General features: G+C 35.7%; 1 protein-coding gene across 1 annotated transcript in view; it reads right to left on the bottom strand.

Moving 5' to 3' along the window:
- The window catches only part of plekhh1 (pleckstrin homology domain containing, family H (with MyTH4 domain) member 1), a 97,384-nt gene that overhangs the window by 64,945 nt on the left and 14,515 nt on the right, over nt 1–17,924 (bottom strand). The window contains 1 exon segment of the mRNA XM_056476462.1: nt 11,736–11,905. Within this exon segment, the coding sequence (XP_056332437.1) occupies nt 11,736–11,879 (144 nt within the window). The 5' untranslated portion in view covers nt 11,880–11,905.

Genomic DNA, 17,924 nt, shown 5'->3' with positions numbered 1-17,924 from the left:
AAAGTAAATAAAGACCACAGATGCAAAAGAAAATGTAAAATATATATTTTACATTTAGGGTTCTGAAAAAGTGGACCCTTTTTTTCCAGTTATTCACCTAATTTTCTATTTAATTATGCATTTTAGTGAGATTTTAAGAGCTAATCGTGTCAGCGCAATAGCCTAGTGGTTAGCGCATCGACATATGGTGCAGTAGAACGTCAGGGCGTCCCAAGTTCGAATCCCGGCTTATGGACATTTACTTACCCTACCCTCCTTCTCTCTCCAACTTCGCTTCATGTCTCAATACAGTCCTATCTAAAAAGGGCCAAAAATAAATCTTAAAAAAAAAAAAAGAACTAATCTTTGCTGGATCAGCTTGTTGGATGGTGATCATAACCACTTCTTTGATGCACCAAAAATAATTCCTACAATTTTGTTGAATTTTAAAAATGAATTAAGAAAAATGAAAAAAAAAATACTTATTTTTACATACAAATGTGTTATCATCCATTATTTAAAAAAGGAATCTGATAAAACTTAAAATAAAAACTGTAATAAAAAAAAAAAAAAAAAAAAAAAAAAATGGCCAGCCTATTCAACTTTCATCAGACTTTCATCAGAATTTGGCCACCTGAATAATTAAAAATGTTATTAGTCTTAATGCCTTCTTCTATCTATATTTTTTACAATTTATAATGGCATAGCAGTAAAAAATTGAATAAATGAGCTCATATAGAGGTCAAATTCTGGACTTCAGTGTCAGTGTCATGTTGAACTATTTCACGTTAATTTCACAAAAGCAAACATGGTGTGCGCTAATTTGTTTATGTATTGCAATGTGAACATTTCTGATGACTTTAATAGCTACATTTAGAAAAAAAACATTATTTTAAAATAGTTTGTTTGGTTTTGTGCATCTGCATAAAATATAATAAACAAATTATAAGATTACTAAACAGATGACATTGATAAATACAGCAGAGATAGCATACGTTAGCATGACTATGATTAACTACAGTAGTAACAGAGGAGTCAATATTTCTTTAACTTTGCTGCTCTTAACCTTATGTCACCTAAAATACAACTACATGACCTCATTGAGTTGACTCAAAAAATTGAGTTAGCATGATCAATAACAAAATAGCTAGCAATACAGGTGTTTCTTGGCATGAATGATCAAGATGTCATGAATGTATCAATAACTTTACATGAGAACTTCACGCTACATTTCTTTTCACAGCTTGTTTTCATTCCAATCACATTAGAATCTACTCTGACTAAAGTCTACAGACCTAAACATTACTTTACGATGGACAGCAGAGATGTCATAACATTCTTTTAAGAAGTTAAGATCGCGTAAACACAATGCTAAAACACAATTTACATCATCCTGATTTAACAAAAGGTTGAGGATGGACTAATGGCCGACAGGACGACAGGGCACAGGTTAAACAGGTGGAGCAGGGCAGCTGTTCAGGCACCAGACAACAAGGTATGTGAAACATTTAACAACTGTTAGCAGTTGCTATGGAGAAATGTAAAGACGATATGAAATATCTCACAATATGAAAGCAGAGAATGTGAAGTATGCATTAATGACTATAGAAAACACCAGCATAGCGTCCATCTGCCACGATCAAGTCTATCTATAACTATAAAATATCTATCTATAAAATATTGAGATATTTTAGGTGAAATCTGAGAGCTCCATAGACAGCAAGGTTCCTGACTCTTTCAAAGTCCAGAAAAATAACAAAAAGCATCCACAAAATAGACTATCCATATACCTTTAGTGGTTAAATTGAAATGTTATCAAGCTACGAGAATACTTTTGTGTGCAAAGAAAACTAAATAATGACTTTAATCAACAGTTTCCTCTCCTCGGTTTCAGTATATTGCGCATGTCAGGAAAAGTAGACATCTTTAACCTCTATGTAAGCTGCTAGAGATGATATAAAAAGTGTGCAAATGTATTTACTTGCTAGAGTAAGTGGCTATTGTTGAATAAACTTCAAACTACTCTCTGAAAATGTAATGATTAACCTTACTAGACACAGACGCCTAATGTCTGAAACAACCAATGGCTCAATAATTAATTTGAGAACTATGCAGGAAGGTAAAAAACTAATGAAGAAAGAATGGTGGATTTAAAAGTTCACCCAAAAATAAAAAATTTGGTGTAATTTGATTTGGCTGTGAGTTTTCTTGTTGAGATTAACTGCTGAATTTTTTTTAAGTTATATGGTATAATCACAGTACTGACCTAAGCTCCAAAAAAGTTACTTTACCAGGTAATAGTGTCTGCGCCAATAGCCTAGTGGTTAGCGTGTTGATACAGAGCACCGAGGTGCTCACGGCGACCCGAGTTCGATTCCTGGCTTGAGGTCCTTTGCCGATCTTTCCCCTATCACTGCTCCCCACACTTTCCTGTCTGTAAAATCTCCACTGTCCTATCCAATATAGGTGAAAACCCCTTAAAAAATATTATATATATAAAACAGGTAATAGCAAAAGAAAAAAGGTAAAATATTGTGTATGGCTTTATTTTATTTAAATGTTGTTTAAACGTTTATTTAAACGCTTAGAGTAATCAAGTGTTGATAAAATATAATATAAAAAGGATTTTAAAAGTACAATAGGTAACAGTTCACAAAAAATGCAATAAGGGTAGTAAACATTAGTCAATCAAAAGTGAGAAATTAATTAGTTACTCTGTTAATAATAAAAAACACAACCTAAATTTTTATAGTCATTAACTCCATTTAATTAAACAAATGACATTTGATTTGATTAGAAATTAACATCATGAAAGCCACTGCCAATATAACAATCTAAATATTCGTAAAAAGAAATACTGAAAGTTTGAATAATAAAGTAAACATTCCCTGTATATTGAAGTGCCCACAATAACAATATCATGCATGTTCATTATCACAATATATTGTATAAAAGAACATCGTCACATTGACATGTAGGATTTGTCCTTCAGTAGAACACAAAAAAAGATTTTAGTTTAAACCAGAGGTGCCCAAAGTAGGGCCCGCAGGCCAAAGTTGGCCCACGGTCACATTTGGTTTGGCCCACCATCTCATATGAAAAGAGAGGGAGAATAAAGGGGAGTTGGTTGAAATTAATCTAATCTAATTAATTGAGGAGCTACAAAAAAACGAATGTTTCAATTAAATGTTGTAAATGAATCTGACTTTAAATCAGAACGTAAATACTGTCAGTTAACAGATAGGGGACAATGCACAGGACATCGGTGAGCAAATCAAGGAGATTGACTAGTGTATTCAGCATTGAACTCTATTGTGTTATAAATGGGATTGTTTATGTTTTTACTATAATAAGTTCATTATAAAACGTTAAAAATGATACTGCATCATTAATAATATGTTTCAAAGAACGTTTTCTAATTATTTTTAAATATTAGCAGATAAAATAAGGAAATTACTCATGGCAAATTTAATGTAATATGGTTTGGTATATTTAACTTTGGCCCACAACCCACAATCAAGTTTTGTTTTTGGCCCTTTACAAGAAAAATGTTTTGGCACCCCTGATTTAAACCATGGTCCTTGCTGATTTATAACATGCAAGTCAATGGCAGCACCAGTCTTTAATAGTAAGAAATATTGCCAAATAAAAAAACAAAAAAAAGAGAATGCCTAATCAACCTAATCGGTCTGTGCAAAGAAACTCAACATTACTACCTTTAATCTACAGCTTCAGGCCAACAGTCCAGAGTGACATCTGGTTTGTTCTTCATTCTTTGATTTGTTTTTAAAGAAGTGAACGAATCAGTTCACCAAATCTAGTTACTCGATCAAACTCACTTTTGGACATGCTTGACTGTCATTTCAGATCTAAATGATCCAATATACCAAAACATGTAATCCAATAAACCTTGAGACCACAGTGTCAGCTAAAAATCTTCTCTAATTTTCTGAGAGAGAAAAGAGAAAAAAAAGAAATAAATCACCTCCAACAAGACGCACCAAGGGAGAGAAGATGAAAAGAATTTTTTTTGGGTCAACAAACCCTTTAAAAATGGAGGGAATGAAAGAGGGTGGTTGAGTCTGACAGAGCAAGAGACGGTAAGAAAGCATTATTGCTATTGAAGGCTAATCCTCCTGTCTGGCAGCTCATTAGAAATGAGACAGTTCTACAGAGTGCTTAAAGAACTGGGCCAAAGTCAACAGGGGGACTTACTTCTACATTTACTTTCTGCTTTCAAACACAAGCACATTCAAAATCATTTCTATGTAAAGTCGCTAAACATTATAGACACTTTCTAGTGTAATAGTAATAATAAAAACATCTCTGGCTTTGTTTAGGAAAGAGAAATTGCATATTGGAACAGAGCTTACAGCAAATTGTCTTTGTTTAAACAGAACAACGCTAAATTTAATCAGTAACTAATAACTATTAACTAATAGTAGCCAATTTAATCAATAACTAATAACTATTAATCAATAGTAGCAGGCTATGACTCTCACATTCAAGACATGCAGCCATAAGTAACATTGTCTAGTTGTTATAGACATTATTTTATTATAAAAGTTCTTTTACATTGTAAATGCACAACATATTGGAGTTTGTGGATTAAAAAAACGGCAGTTTTCGTTTATCATTTCAATACTACAATTCTTCTAGGTCAGTGCAGATAGCAGAAAATAGACTGGGCTTGTGACAGTCACGCTCAGTCAATAAAAAATGAGAAGATGAGTCAGACCAAGATAAAAGATTACTTTCTTTTTTTATTGCATTGAAAAACATGTTATTAATAGTACAGTGTATTTGATGAGTTTATGCATTCTATGAGAACTGACAAAATACAGTTCATGTGATTTAGTTTATCCTATTCAAACTATTAAAATTAGTATTTTTTCATAAGGGTGTTCATAAGGCTGTCGTGAAACCTTTATAATCATGACCTGACCATGACCTTGTGATTATTAACAAGACTTTATGTATGCTTATGGAAACTGTCATTATTTGTCACTCACCCAGTTGTTTCATGAGAACTTGACATAAAATAATACATCATAACCCAACTCAGGCTCGTTCTGATTGAGTCCTGCTATACAGTATACATTTCTGGAGAGCACCAAAAACATACAGGAGCTATGCTTTTTTTGCAGTTTTTGTTTTCGCAAATCCGCCAGAGGGGCAACGCAGTGGCGCAGTAGGGAGTGCTGTCGCCTCACAGCAAGAAGGTAGCTGGTTCGAGCCTCGGCTGGGTCAGTTGGCGTTTCTGTGTGGAGTTTGCATGTTCTCCCTGCGATCGCGTGTGTTTCCTCCGGGTGCTCCAGTTTCCCCCACAGTCCAAAGACATGTGAATTGGCAGGTGAATTGGGTAGGCTAAATTGTCCGTAGTGTATGAGTGTGAATGGGTGTGTATGGATGTTTCCAAGAGATGGGTTGCAGCTGGAAGGGAATCCGCTGCGTTAAACGTGTGCAGAGCTGAAATTAGGCCGCTGTGTACACTTTTTGAGATCTCAAATTTCTCTCGCGAGTGCCATTCGCTCTTGCTCTTCTCATGTAAATCTACAAGAGGGCGCTGTCGACTGACAGATTGATCGACTGACCAGCGTCAGCGTCAACAACCTATCTTGTCATAAATCTATCATAATCATGATTGTCATGAGGCCATTATAATTGTGTAATGAACTTTCTAAGAGTGTGATTAATATTTCTCTTGACCTCAACTGCAGTGTCTTGACTGTCAAAAAATGTTATTTAATATTAATGGTTTTATCTTGATTATGGGGCAGCACGGTGGCGCAGTCAGTAGCACAAGCACCTAACAGCAAGAAGGTCGCTGGTTCGAGCCTCAGTTGGGTCAATTGGTGTTTCTGTGTGCACTCAAAAAAAATGTTGTTTTACTCGTTCAAACTACTTATTTAAAATCAACTGAAACAACACTGCTCTTGAAATTTCATTAGGACAACTTAATTTTTTTATGTTCAATTCACATAAATTTGTTAAAAGTGTCAAGTTAACTTAATCAATTTGTGTTGGGACAACATGAATGATTTATGTGGAACCCTGCATTTTTTACAGTGTGGAGTTTGCATGTTCTCCCCGTGTTTGCGTGGGTTTCCTCCGGGTGCTCCGGTTTCCCCCACAAGTCCAAAGACATGGGCTATAGGGGAACTGGGTAAACTAAATTGTCTGTAGTGTATATGTGTGTAAATGAGTGTGTATGTGTGTTTCCCAGTGATAGGTTGCAGCTGGAAGGGCATCCGCTGCGTAAAACATACTGTATGCTGGATAAATTGGCAGGGACTAAGGAACTAATCGAAAAGAAAATTAATGAATCATGATTATGACTTAGGGCTGGACGAAAAGGCAAAAATTTATATCACGATATATTTCTTAATTTCGGTCGATACGATATAATTCTGATATGGACACTATTAAAAAGCCAGGAAAAAAACTGGCAAAAACGCACACAATGGATGTCTGTACCCACAAATGTCAGCAAACTGAATTTGCAAAGTCTATAATACCTCCAGGCTCTTACAACTTAAAAAAAAAATTAAAACAGTACAAACAGTACTCGCTGCAGTGCCACTTGGTTCCAGCGAGGGGGAGTTTAAGCTCTCGCTTCTCCTCCTATAAGCTGTTTTAATGCATACACCGACCCCAACCCCAACCCCCAGTGACATCACTCGTAAAAGTAGTGCAAGGAAGGAGGAGCTGGAGCTCAAGCTCCCCCTTGCTGGAGCTCAGCTCTGCCCATAATATATATTATTATTATATATATAAAATGTTATACATTATCACTTGTCACTGAATGACGGTCACTGCTCAGCCGTGACCAGATATATATATATATATATATATATATATATATATATATATATATATATATATATATATATATATATATATATATATATATATATATATATATATATATATATATATATATGCAAATTTATATCTAAATACTGGAAATGGGTTTAAAAATCATATCACCGTTACTGAAAAAAAATATATCGCGATATATTTTGATATTGAATTATTGTCCAGCCCTATTATGACTATTTTTGGTTATAACATGCTTATGACATTATTTCTCACTTTCAATTGTAATTGCAAATCGATTTTGTTGGACTGATAAAGATAAGCAGAAAAAATAATGGACTTATGATGAATTATGTTATTTTGGTAATGTCAAGTTGTCACAACGAACATCTCAAACAATGTCATCTTTGCATTTAACTGAGCGAATGGCACTTAAATGACAGTTGTCATAAGAATACATACAATCTCATTCATATTCATGAAAACATGTTGCGATTATAGAGGAATCGTGACAGTCTTGTGAACACCCCTATAAGTAAAGTGTTTTCAGATATATTATGCACAGTATGATAGTGTGCTATTCAAATATAGACTGCTTGCACAATTTTTATCTCATGGAACAAATTTTACAACTAAAGGATGTGTGTACGTGAACAGAATGGAAAAAGTATTCCCTCACGCCAGAATGAGAGATCACACCCCTCACGCAATTCTGTGTTGAGCCTTTCCTCTGCAAAGTGGGTCAATGTGTAAAACACTCCTAGAGCCGGCCAGAGAAGCAGATGAGAAGTGTATGAATATTTCAAAACAGACACCAGCAGCAAACTCTCAACCCTTTCTTTTGTCCTCTTCAACAAAATAAGAAGTAACCCATGAGATACCGCGCCCTGATATCCAGTGAATGAGAAGCTGGAAGAAACGGGAGAGTAGGAGAAAGTGGAGGTCAGGGTGAGCGAAAGGCTGTTAGAGCGATGACCAGAATGGGAAGAAACCTGATGGAGGACTTCTGGAAGCCGTCCAAGACTTAAATGTCCCTGTGGTCTGCGTGTTTGGACAGTAAACACCCTAATGGCACCACCACAGATAGAAAAAAAAAAAAAAACACACACAACAACAGACCTACCTCTTGGACTGAAAAGAAAAACAAAATTGATGTTGTTGCTTTTGGATGCACTTGTTAACATCAAAAAGAGCATGTAAACACATGGTTTACAGACCGGCTTTATACTGTTTATATGTTCCTTGTGAGGAGATGTTTATTCCACACTGTGTTTACTGAGACAAAGTTATGCATGAAAAAATGGTTCGAAGGTGTTCTGACTCTCCAAGGTTTTTATGGATGAAAAGGTTTCAGATTGACAAGCGCAAAACCTTTAATCATGAGCCCGAAACATATGTTGAGCAAGTACATGGATGCAGATGTTTCTAGCTGTGCTAGCTCTTTTTTGTGTGCTGTGTTCTGAAGCGCATCTGACTACAATTTCTACTGCTAGGCAAGAGCCCTTTGCAATCTAAATGCTGCCACAAGAGGTGCAGTTTAGTAGCATAAATGCCTATATTATAGTCAGTTTTCTCTTTTAATAACTATCAAATTTAAATTTACTATTAAAGGCATTTTACCTTTGGCTAAAGCAAAGCCACTAGTTATAAAAAGAAAACACTTTCTGCTCAATTATGTGAATACAGACACTTCTAGCTCAATGTGGTGTTGCAATCCAAAATGTCTGACTACAACTTACAGAGCAATGTAACGCAATGCATTGCCATAAGAGGTGGAAACATTTTTATAGTCGTTTTAATCTTTCAGCACAACTACTAACATGAAAGATCAACAGTTTGGTAGTTAGTACAGTACAGTAGGTTCAGGGTGGATATCCATCAAATAATTTTTTTTTTCTGAGAGGGAAGAGTATTTTTTCTGTTGTTTTCTAAATGAGAGCTCCAAATTGTTTAGGACGCTGAGCACACATGTTTTATGTGAAGTGCTGAATGCTCAGAATTTTTTAAAAGAACCAAGTAAATAAAATAAAATTGCTTAAAACTGAGGGTTTTTGGTAGTAAAAATGGGACAGACATTTGATAGGAACTCTGTTGCTAATGGAGTACTAATGCCTAGTGGTACAATACATTATGGAACGGTTCGTTAAGGGTCACATTATTCAGGCTTGTGTCTCTACTGGCAAAGGGTACCAATGGTACCTTTTTGGTAGGTGTGGTGTTCGACAGAAAGTTGCAGTCGACGTCATTCTTGCTGAAGTTCACATATCGTATCAGAAGCACTTCTTATTAAACATAAATAGTTATGTATAAATAAATGTTTACTACTGACATTTCTATGAACAGGATTTGATTATAGCTGCAGATCAATGATAATGCGGAATAGCCTACTGTAATGTCTGCAATTATATATATATATATATATATATATATATATATATATATATATATATATATATATATATATATATATATATATATATATATATATATATATATATATATATATAAATATATATAAAATAAAACAAAACATCATGAACACAGTCTCTGAAATGTTACCAATTACAAATAAAAATAAACAAAATGTACATTTAGTCTATATTTGGGTTCATAAACGATACAAAACCTATACAGTCAGTACAAACCTCTCATCTTTATTCTTCACCAGCATATGTAACGTTAGCATCTTGTTAAAAAATAATTCTGTCATTCCGAGTTCATAATAGTCCAAAAGGCGATGATAATAATTAAACATGGCAGTTTGTTCATCTTTTCAACAGGTCGCACACCAGAAGCGCCACTCGGCGCGGCGACACGGCGCGCACGTGACAATTAAAAGTATCACACACCAGACTCGGACATTCGCATGATATTTAACATGAAACTAATCAGATGGCGCTCTGTGGCGCAGCAGAGAAATGAACAGTGTCCTGAGTCGTGGCTGGTCGCCGCGGACAGCCGCCGACTTGCGGCGTCGGTGTGTGTACTCTGATAGAAACCTATGTTTAGAATTCTGAAATGTGTGGCGCTACGTGGCATGCCGAGCGGCGCTTCTGGTGTGCGACCTGCTTTAGGTTGCTAAAAGAATCATTTGCTCATTTGTTTTTTTCGGGTTATCCTTTGTTTTTTCGTGCTTCTCTCTCACGTTTGTCTGTTTCTGAAAGTAACAGTACAATAATAATATACACATTATTGTCATCAGCTCAAGAAGTTTGTTATTTCAAATATAGACGTGCGATAAGTGATCATGAGCTCTCTAAAGAAAGTGAAACCGCTCGCGCTTTAGACAGCCTCGTAAAAACTGCTCTTATTCTTGGCTTTGCCGCTGTTCATCAAGGCGACAAAGTTTGTTTGAGCTTGGGTAGACCATGGGTTGTTATTATATGTACTGTATGTATTATAACAGTGTAATGCCTCAGCTGTGTTTTTAAAAATGGCATTTCCTTTTTTTCATTCTCCTGGCTTGTTCATGTGTAAGTGACGATTCTCTGTAAACCAACAGCGTTCAGCTGCGCTTCTTGCTCTGCCTTTTGGTACCCTTTTGTTATGTTAGGTACCCTTTGGAAAGAGTAACCAAAAGTGGTACGGTACAGTTCACTTTTTGGTACCTTTTGACAGTGGAAACGGGCCGGGCATAAAAGCATTTCGACCCATACCGTACTGTCCCGTACCACTCAGTTGAAACAAGCCACAAGGTTACCAAGTTTGGTAACCTTGCAGCACTAACCAAGTGTTTTTAACCACACATGTAAAAGGAATGCTAGTTCTGATCATAAATCGAGCAAACAAAATCTTATATACATGAAGCATAATATCACAGATACTTGAGGATGGACTCTCCTGATTATGATTGTAAATTAATACCAGAACAATTTTATACCATGTACACTGAACACTAACTGATTCTGTTCATATTTGATCTTATTTTCTTACACCATGGCTCATGCATGCGATTTGTTAAGTTGTCAGGGACAGTTCCAAGTGAATTACAAAGTGTAATTTGGTCATGGAAAACTAAAAACCTTCTCCAACACACCTTCTAATCCTTTTCAAGTAAATCTGAACACTGATTTGTTGGTTCAGGTGTGTGTGTTTGGAACTTAAGCCTACTTTATCATTTCCAAATCAGTCATGTGGTGTTAAAAGAACAGTAATACAACTACTTAAAAAATCATTGAGAGTATGGGTGGAATAAGAAATGCAATGTCAACCACACGAAACAATGTGGCTACAGGCAAACAACACCAATTACTTAATCAAAAAGTAAAAGAAAAATCCAGTTATCATTGCTAATCTTTTAAATATTAAAGATATATTTTCCTAGTCTAACACACACACAGACACACACACCTGTACATCCACTCAAGCATTCACACGAGTCAGTGGTTTCCCCCTGACTTTCTCTGCAGGGCCGCCTGCCAAGTTTGACAGTTAACCTTTTCTTGCAACACTGAGGTCAATGCACCATGACCAAACTGCAGAAAAGGAGGGAGAGAGAAAGAAGAGAGGAGAAACTAAGTAACTTGTTCCCTTCTGGCTGAGGCTAAAGACGTTTTGAAGGAAGTAAAAGAGAAAAAGAATCAGTTGATATGAACTGTACAAAGAAGAGCTGTGGTGAAGCAGCAAAGTATAACACAGTCTGTTACAAAAACTGATCAATGATTATACTAAGTCCAAAATAGCAAGTGTAATGTTGGAACGACTGGAAACATTCCAACCCTGTGGAAAACTGTGTTTACAAAAACATCTGCCCTAAAAAAATCTCAAGGACTGTCAATAAATGGTTTTGTTATGGCCACTCAAGTGTACTGAAATTTGTTTAGGTTAGATGATTGTATGAATGCAAAATGTACAGAAAATGAAGAAAGAATAAGCGTAACTTGGATTGCAGTGGGCGAATTGTAGACCCTGTGTTACCCATAATACCCCTCATTTACCCTCTCGGCAAGTAGGTGGCGGATATTTCCCGCTTGCAGACGAAACCTCATGAGCTGTGTCTCCAGAGCGATGCATCTCTTCTGCCAGTCCACACTGGTGCTGGGCACTGCTGCCGTGGATACACCCTCCATCACCTCTGCCATCTGTGCCTGTGTGCCAGTCTGCCAACCTGAAGGTAACAACAGTCAAAGAATAAAGGTCAGTTAAAATGAAAACACAATGAACTTTTACATACATGCAAGGCAAATAGAGAATAAGGTCAACAGATTTCCTTGAAGGCTACAGTGGAGGGCTGGGACCTTGGACTCCAGCTGGTTTAGAGCGGGGGAAAACTAAAGAACCACTTTGATTGACCACAGTGCAAGATCTTAATAATGGTGACCAATTTCCAGGCCAAACGGATTAATCTGACAATATTTGGTTAACTTGAAAATAATTACACTATTGACCTATATTCATCCTTGGATCAATTCCAAAATGTACTGGCAGCCCCATCCATATATAATTAATGTTTTTTTTTTTTGGTTTACATTTTATTCCTATTACATTTTTTATTTATTTATTTTTTCCTTTAAATTTATTTACATTCAATTTTGACTTATGGAAAGGCAAAAATATTTTCAGTTTGTTTTTGATTATTGTATATGTAACATTGAAACAATTAGAGCAATTTCTAGCCTACCAAAAAATACAATGGCTTATGGCTTATGTTGTTTTACATGGGTATTTTAATATATATATATTAATATATTAATATATATATATTAATATATTAATATATATATATATATATATATATATATATATATATATATATATATATATATATATATATATATATATATATATATATTAAAATACCCATGTAAAACAACATAAGCCAATCTGAAAACGCCCTATTTACATATCTGGAGATCGCGAAATATTTGGTCAGAAGTATGTATGGCTGCATTTCATCTTTAAAACGAACGATACGATTCGCACTTACCAGCTGACCGCTAACCTCTACATAGACGGCTTTCCCGCTGTTACCAGTTTGTCAAGTTAGCTCGTCATGTATGTCGGCCGACTTGAGATACAGAGAGGAGTTGACCACGACGACAGGGTTTAAGTCTGGCGAAGAACGATTCCAGAAAGTAGGTAAGACAAAAACAGAAGCCATAAAATAAAATAAACAAGTAAATAACGGTGAGATTGTGGTAAAATCTGAAAACGTGATAAAAATCAGGCTAGGGCTTTTCTTTTCCTGAATTGCTTTTGAATACTGTCGGTTGAGTTTAGGTAAGTGGGTTTGTGCTGGTCAATTGGTGCTTTTGAAAACACTATTGGTTGGGTTTAGGGAAGGAGGAGAGTGGGTCAGTCAATCATTCAGTCAGTCGACAGCAGCGTCTGGTGGATTTACGCGAGAACAGCGTGCGCGAATGGCACTCACAAGAGAAATTTGACATCTGAAAAAGCATACACAGTGGCCTCTGGTGGATTCGTGAAAACAAAAACTGCAAAAAAACCTAGCTCCTGGGACATATTTGGTGCTCTCCAAAAATGTATATAGCGGAACGTTTTTAAAATGAGCCTGGGTTGGTTTTAAAATGATCTTATCTTTCTAATTCTTATCTTTTCCACATCTTGATTTTTATTAGGTAATACAATAATAAAAAATTATACATTTAAAATAAATAAAATAATAAATCATTCATTTGAGAAATTGTTAAATGTCACAATTGTGGAAAAAAAAGTCAGAATTACAGTGGATTTTTTGTGGAAATAAGTCACACTTACAAGATACATTACCATTAATGCCAAATTACACTGCACTGTAGAAAATACTGGCTTCCACACCATCGATTTGTGTTGGGACAACATGAAGGAATTAAGTTAACTTATTAGTTTTTACAAATTTAAATGGATTGTTGACCCCAAAAACTCTATTTTAGAGATATTTTGACATTTCACAATTTTCTTTTTTTTTCTTTGAAAGGCATACTGTGAGATACAACGTCAGATTGATGAGAAGTGAATTTGCAAATACAACACCTACAATGTAAAAATGCAGGGTTTCACACAATCTTTTTCCAAATTTAAATGGATCAAACTTAAAACAATTGAGTTGTCCCCCCCAAAAAACTAAGAATTGTGTTGTTTCAGCTCATTTTAAAAAAGTAGCATGAACAAGCAGCAAAAACATTTTTTAAGTACTTTCACCATTTAACTAATCACAATAATGAAAATTCAATTTACAAAAAGTCACTTTTAGATATTCAGTCATATAGTGTGAGTCCCAAAAAGTCCCAAATACCTTGCTATTTTCAAGTCAAAAATAGGTTTCCATTTGTCATCATTTAGTTGTCTCAGGCCAATATATCTGCATTATATCAGCCACTGCCCATTAGTGTTGTCACGATACTGAAATTTGATACCAATCGAATTTTTAAACAGCGCTGATTTGCCATTGTGTTCAAATGCTCAACGGAAAAGAAATGCACATCACATGACAGAAATTACTCAAACGTCCACAAACTTGTAAACAAAGAGTCACTGTCATTTCTGGAGGAGATTCGCCATCAAGACTAAGTTGTGGATTGCTTCTGAAGACCAGTGCGATCGCACAAAGCATTATCCATGGGATGATAATGTGTAAAATGGCCAAAAATGAGGCTGGTGTCGGGATTTTGTTTCTTTTTGCGTGCGCATATGCATTAGCTTGGGCAACCTGAAAATATGCAGATTTTGTTTGATTTGGATATTTAGAAACAAAACTTATGAGACAGTTGTTGTTTAATTTTATTGGTGGTTCCAAATATGTACTGTAATCGTAAGCTTGGCAAACAGTTTTAAAGAATTTGATGTTTTCCCATTCAGACAGAATGCCTGAGCATACTGCCCGAGAGGCATTTCAAAGATGGCCACCGGGTGAAATTACTTGCCTTAAAGGGAATTTGACCGAACTCAATGCTGTTTACTGAGTGTAACCAAAGATACAGGGATACTGGAGCATTTTAAAAATATGAAGATCAGTCGATTCATCAGCGGATCGCTCGTATATCAGCTTATAAACAGACCAGCTGATTTTTGCAGCTTTAAAACGCTCCAGTGTCCCTGTATCTATATTCCAATCACAGTAATTTCAACACAATGGCAAATCAGCGCTGTTTAAGAATGCACTTAACGGCACTCAAATGCTAGCTGTAAATTGACGTTTTTAACATTCCGGTACCGACTGGTATCAAATTCCAGTACTGTGACAACTCTACTGCCCACCCTGCTCTTCACATGATTGCTCATTAAAACCCCATTCTATTGTGTCATTACTTATTAATCTAACTGACACAGATTGCTTTTCCCTTAGACACTAATATAAAAAAGAGGCCAAAATCTAGATGATCTAAGTCTGACATTTACCATAATATGAGAACACACTGTTGACATCACAGGTCTGGCAGTAAACGCTCTGGGCCAAGGGTTTCTTTTCACCTCTTTTTTTTTTTTTATTGTTTCCCTCTCTTCAAATGAGCTCACTTTTTAGGGATCACCAAGGAAACCACTGAAAAGCAAACCTGAGCTGTGAACTCATAGAGATTAACAAAGGCTACTACGTACCCATTCTCTCTATATACACATTTTAGCCGCATACATCTATCGTTTTAAGGCTGTAGGAATGGGGTCGGTCCAGCAATGCATTTGTAGACAGTTTACCCAGCGGTCTAAGCAATCCCTACCCTATATTCAGCCACCTAAATATCCCTGCTCAAGCAATCCCTTCTTAATTACAGGCCCGGGGAGAAACAGGATCCTGGCCCACACAATGGAGTCTTTCTGCATGACAGTCCCATTACCAATTTGAGGGGAGGGGGTCTCTCTCTCTTCCCCTGAAAAAAGGGATGAAGAATGTGGAGGCTCAAAGGAGACAAGCTCTTGAATGGCGGAAAAGCGCTGATTGTTTTTTACCTGTACAAAGCCGACAGACGACCTACATTGTTTGTAGCTCACATTCTAAACGATCGCGATTTCTGTGATGTTAGGGGGTCTATTCGCTTTTTGTGTTATCTATTTGTTATCCAACTCAATACATACATTTTTGTAATATTTCAGGTTTTATATACCTGTATTCAAATTAATTCAATGTTTTGAGAGTGAAAGTGAGAGATAAATAAAATGTGACCATGTCCTTCCATAGAAAGCAAAAAAAAAAAACAACAACGTGGTGTGATGTGGAACTGTAATGTGGCCAAAACCTATTAGGAGTATGTTAATGCTAATCAACCAATCAGAAAGAAGAACTCATTGACTACATATGCCGAGTTCACAAAGCATGATATTAGTCCTGATATGAATAAACAAGAATGAATATGCTTTACAATAACATTAAAGAGAAACCAAGAGGAAATATTAGCCGCAGCAACACATTGCAGAATTATTTATTGAACTCTCAATTTTTGATCACACTTGTGATCTTGAGTTATTTCATGATTACTTCTCGAGTGCGTTTGTGAGCCTGATTGAGTTGTTGGTGATTGTTTCTAGTGTCCTCCTGTCACTGATCCATCATGCAGTGTAAACACAGCAAGAACTGAATGCCACCCCAGAGAGTTGTTGTATTCACACTGTACAGCAGTCCGACAACTTTAAAAATCGCACAGTGTGAACTCTACAATTTAGTATAATCTATTTTATTTTATAACATTTTGATCACCATGATTAATTCGGCATGTATGTTTGAGTCTAGTTTAATTTTTCAATTTATTTATCGTAAACAGTATTTTTAACTACTCTTTAAACTGTGCAAATTGAAAATGTGTCTAATAAAAATGTCAATTTAGCAAAAAACTCACATCGCAAAAAAATTTACGCTCACATGACGTGGTTTTTCAGGCATATTTTGCAAAACAGCAAAGATAATGTTTGGTTTTTTTTCACATTTAGAGGTCGCATGGCATTCAATCCATAAAAGTCACTTCATCATTCTTATATCAACTGTATACAGTTGTCACACAGAGGCAATGTTTGGGTAATGTGTGAAGCAAGAAACAAACAAAAAAAAATGGCTCAGCCGACATGGCACTATGGTGCAAAGGTCTGTTTATTTACAGTGCAAAGTGTCCAATCCAAAAAATCCCAAAAATCAAGTATAATAAACAAAGAAAAAAAAATAGATATATACAAATATATGAAATATATACAAAGTTTACGCTTTCCAGACTCAATAGCGTTACCACCACACTATGGCTTTATTTGTAGAAACTGGCTTCTTTCAGCACTGGAGCTACACAAGGCCCTATTTCCACTGCACAACCTAAATAAAGTAAAAATACTATAGTATCATTACCATAGTAAAGATATAAAAAATTATGGAAATGTTATTAAAATGTAAAATTTGTAAAATTATGGAAATTATGATAGTACAACCTCAAAGAACAAAACACCTCTGTGTTGTAAGTGTAAGGGGCTTCTCTTTTCATTAATGCTTGGATAAAACATCTACATTCAATCATTAATTTTACTTTGGCTTAGTCCCTTATTTATTAGGGGTCGCCACAGTGGAATAAACCGCCAACTATTCGACCATATGATTTATTTAGCGGATGCCCTTCCAGCTGCAACCTAGTACTGGGAAACCCATACATTCACCCAATTCACTTATACTGCATGTCTTTGAGGGAAACCGGAGCTCCCGGAGGAAACCCATGCCAACACGGCCCAGTCACTGCCAACTGGCCCAGCCGGGACACAAACCAGCGACCTTCTTGCTATGAGGTGACAGTGCTACCCACTGAACCACTGTGCCGCCTAATATCTACATTTTCTGAGATTAAAAAAATGGTTAACAGTACTAACCTACTGATATATATATATATATATATATATATATATATATATATATTTTTTTTTTTTTTTTTAGAATTACTTGAGTGGGTAAAAAATGGTTTAGTCGCATACTACCTAATGGAAAATATTTTTACATACATTTTTTTAAAGTTATTACAAAAATTTCTCATAACTTTTGTGCAAATGACTAAAAGACTTTGTTGTGTTGCTGGATTTTAAATGTAGTCAGTCACAAACGCGCATCAATTTCAAGCTCTGAAATTCTCAGACAGTGGCAAAATAAAAGTCAATGCAGAATGTGGGATGAGAGAACGCTTTAAAAATTCACGTCCCAACAATAAACACAATAAGACATTTTAAACAAG

The sequence above is a fragment of the Danio aesculapii genome, chromosome 17, assembly GCF_903798145.1.
Source record: "Danio aesculapii chromosome 17, fDanAes4.1, whole genome shotgun sequence".
Lineage (NCBI taxonomy): Eukaryota > Metazoa > Chordata > Actinopteri > Cypriniformes > Danionidae > Danio > Danio aesculapii.
This window is presented reverse-complemented; position numbering and strand designations above follow the sequence as displayed.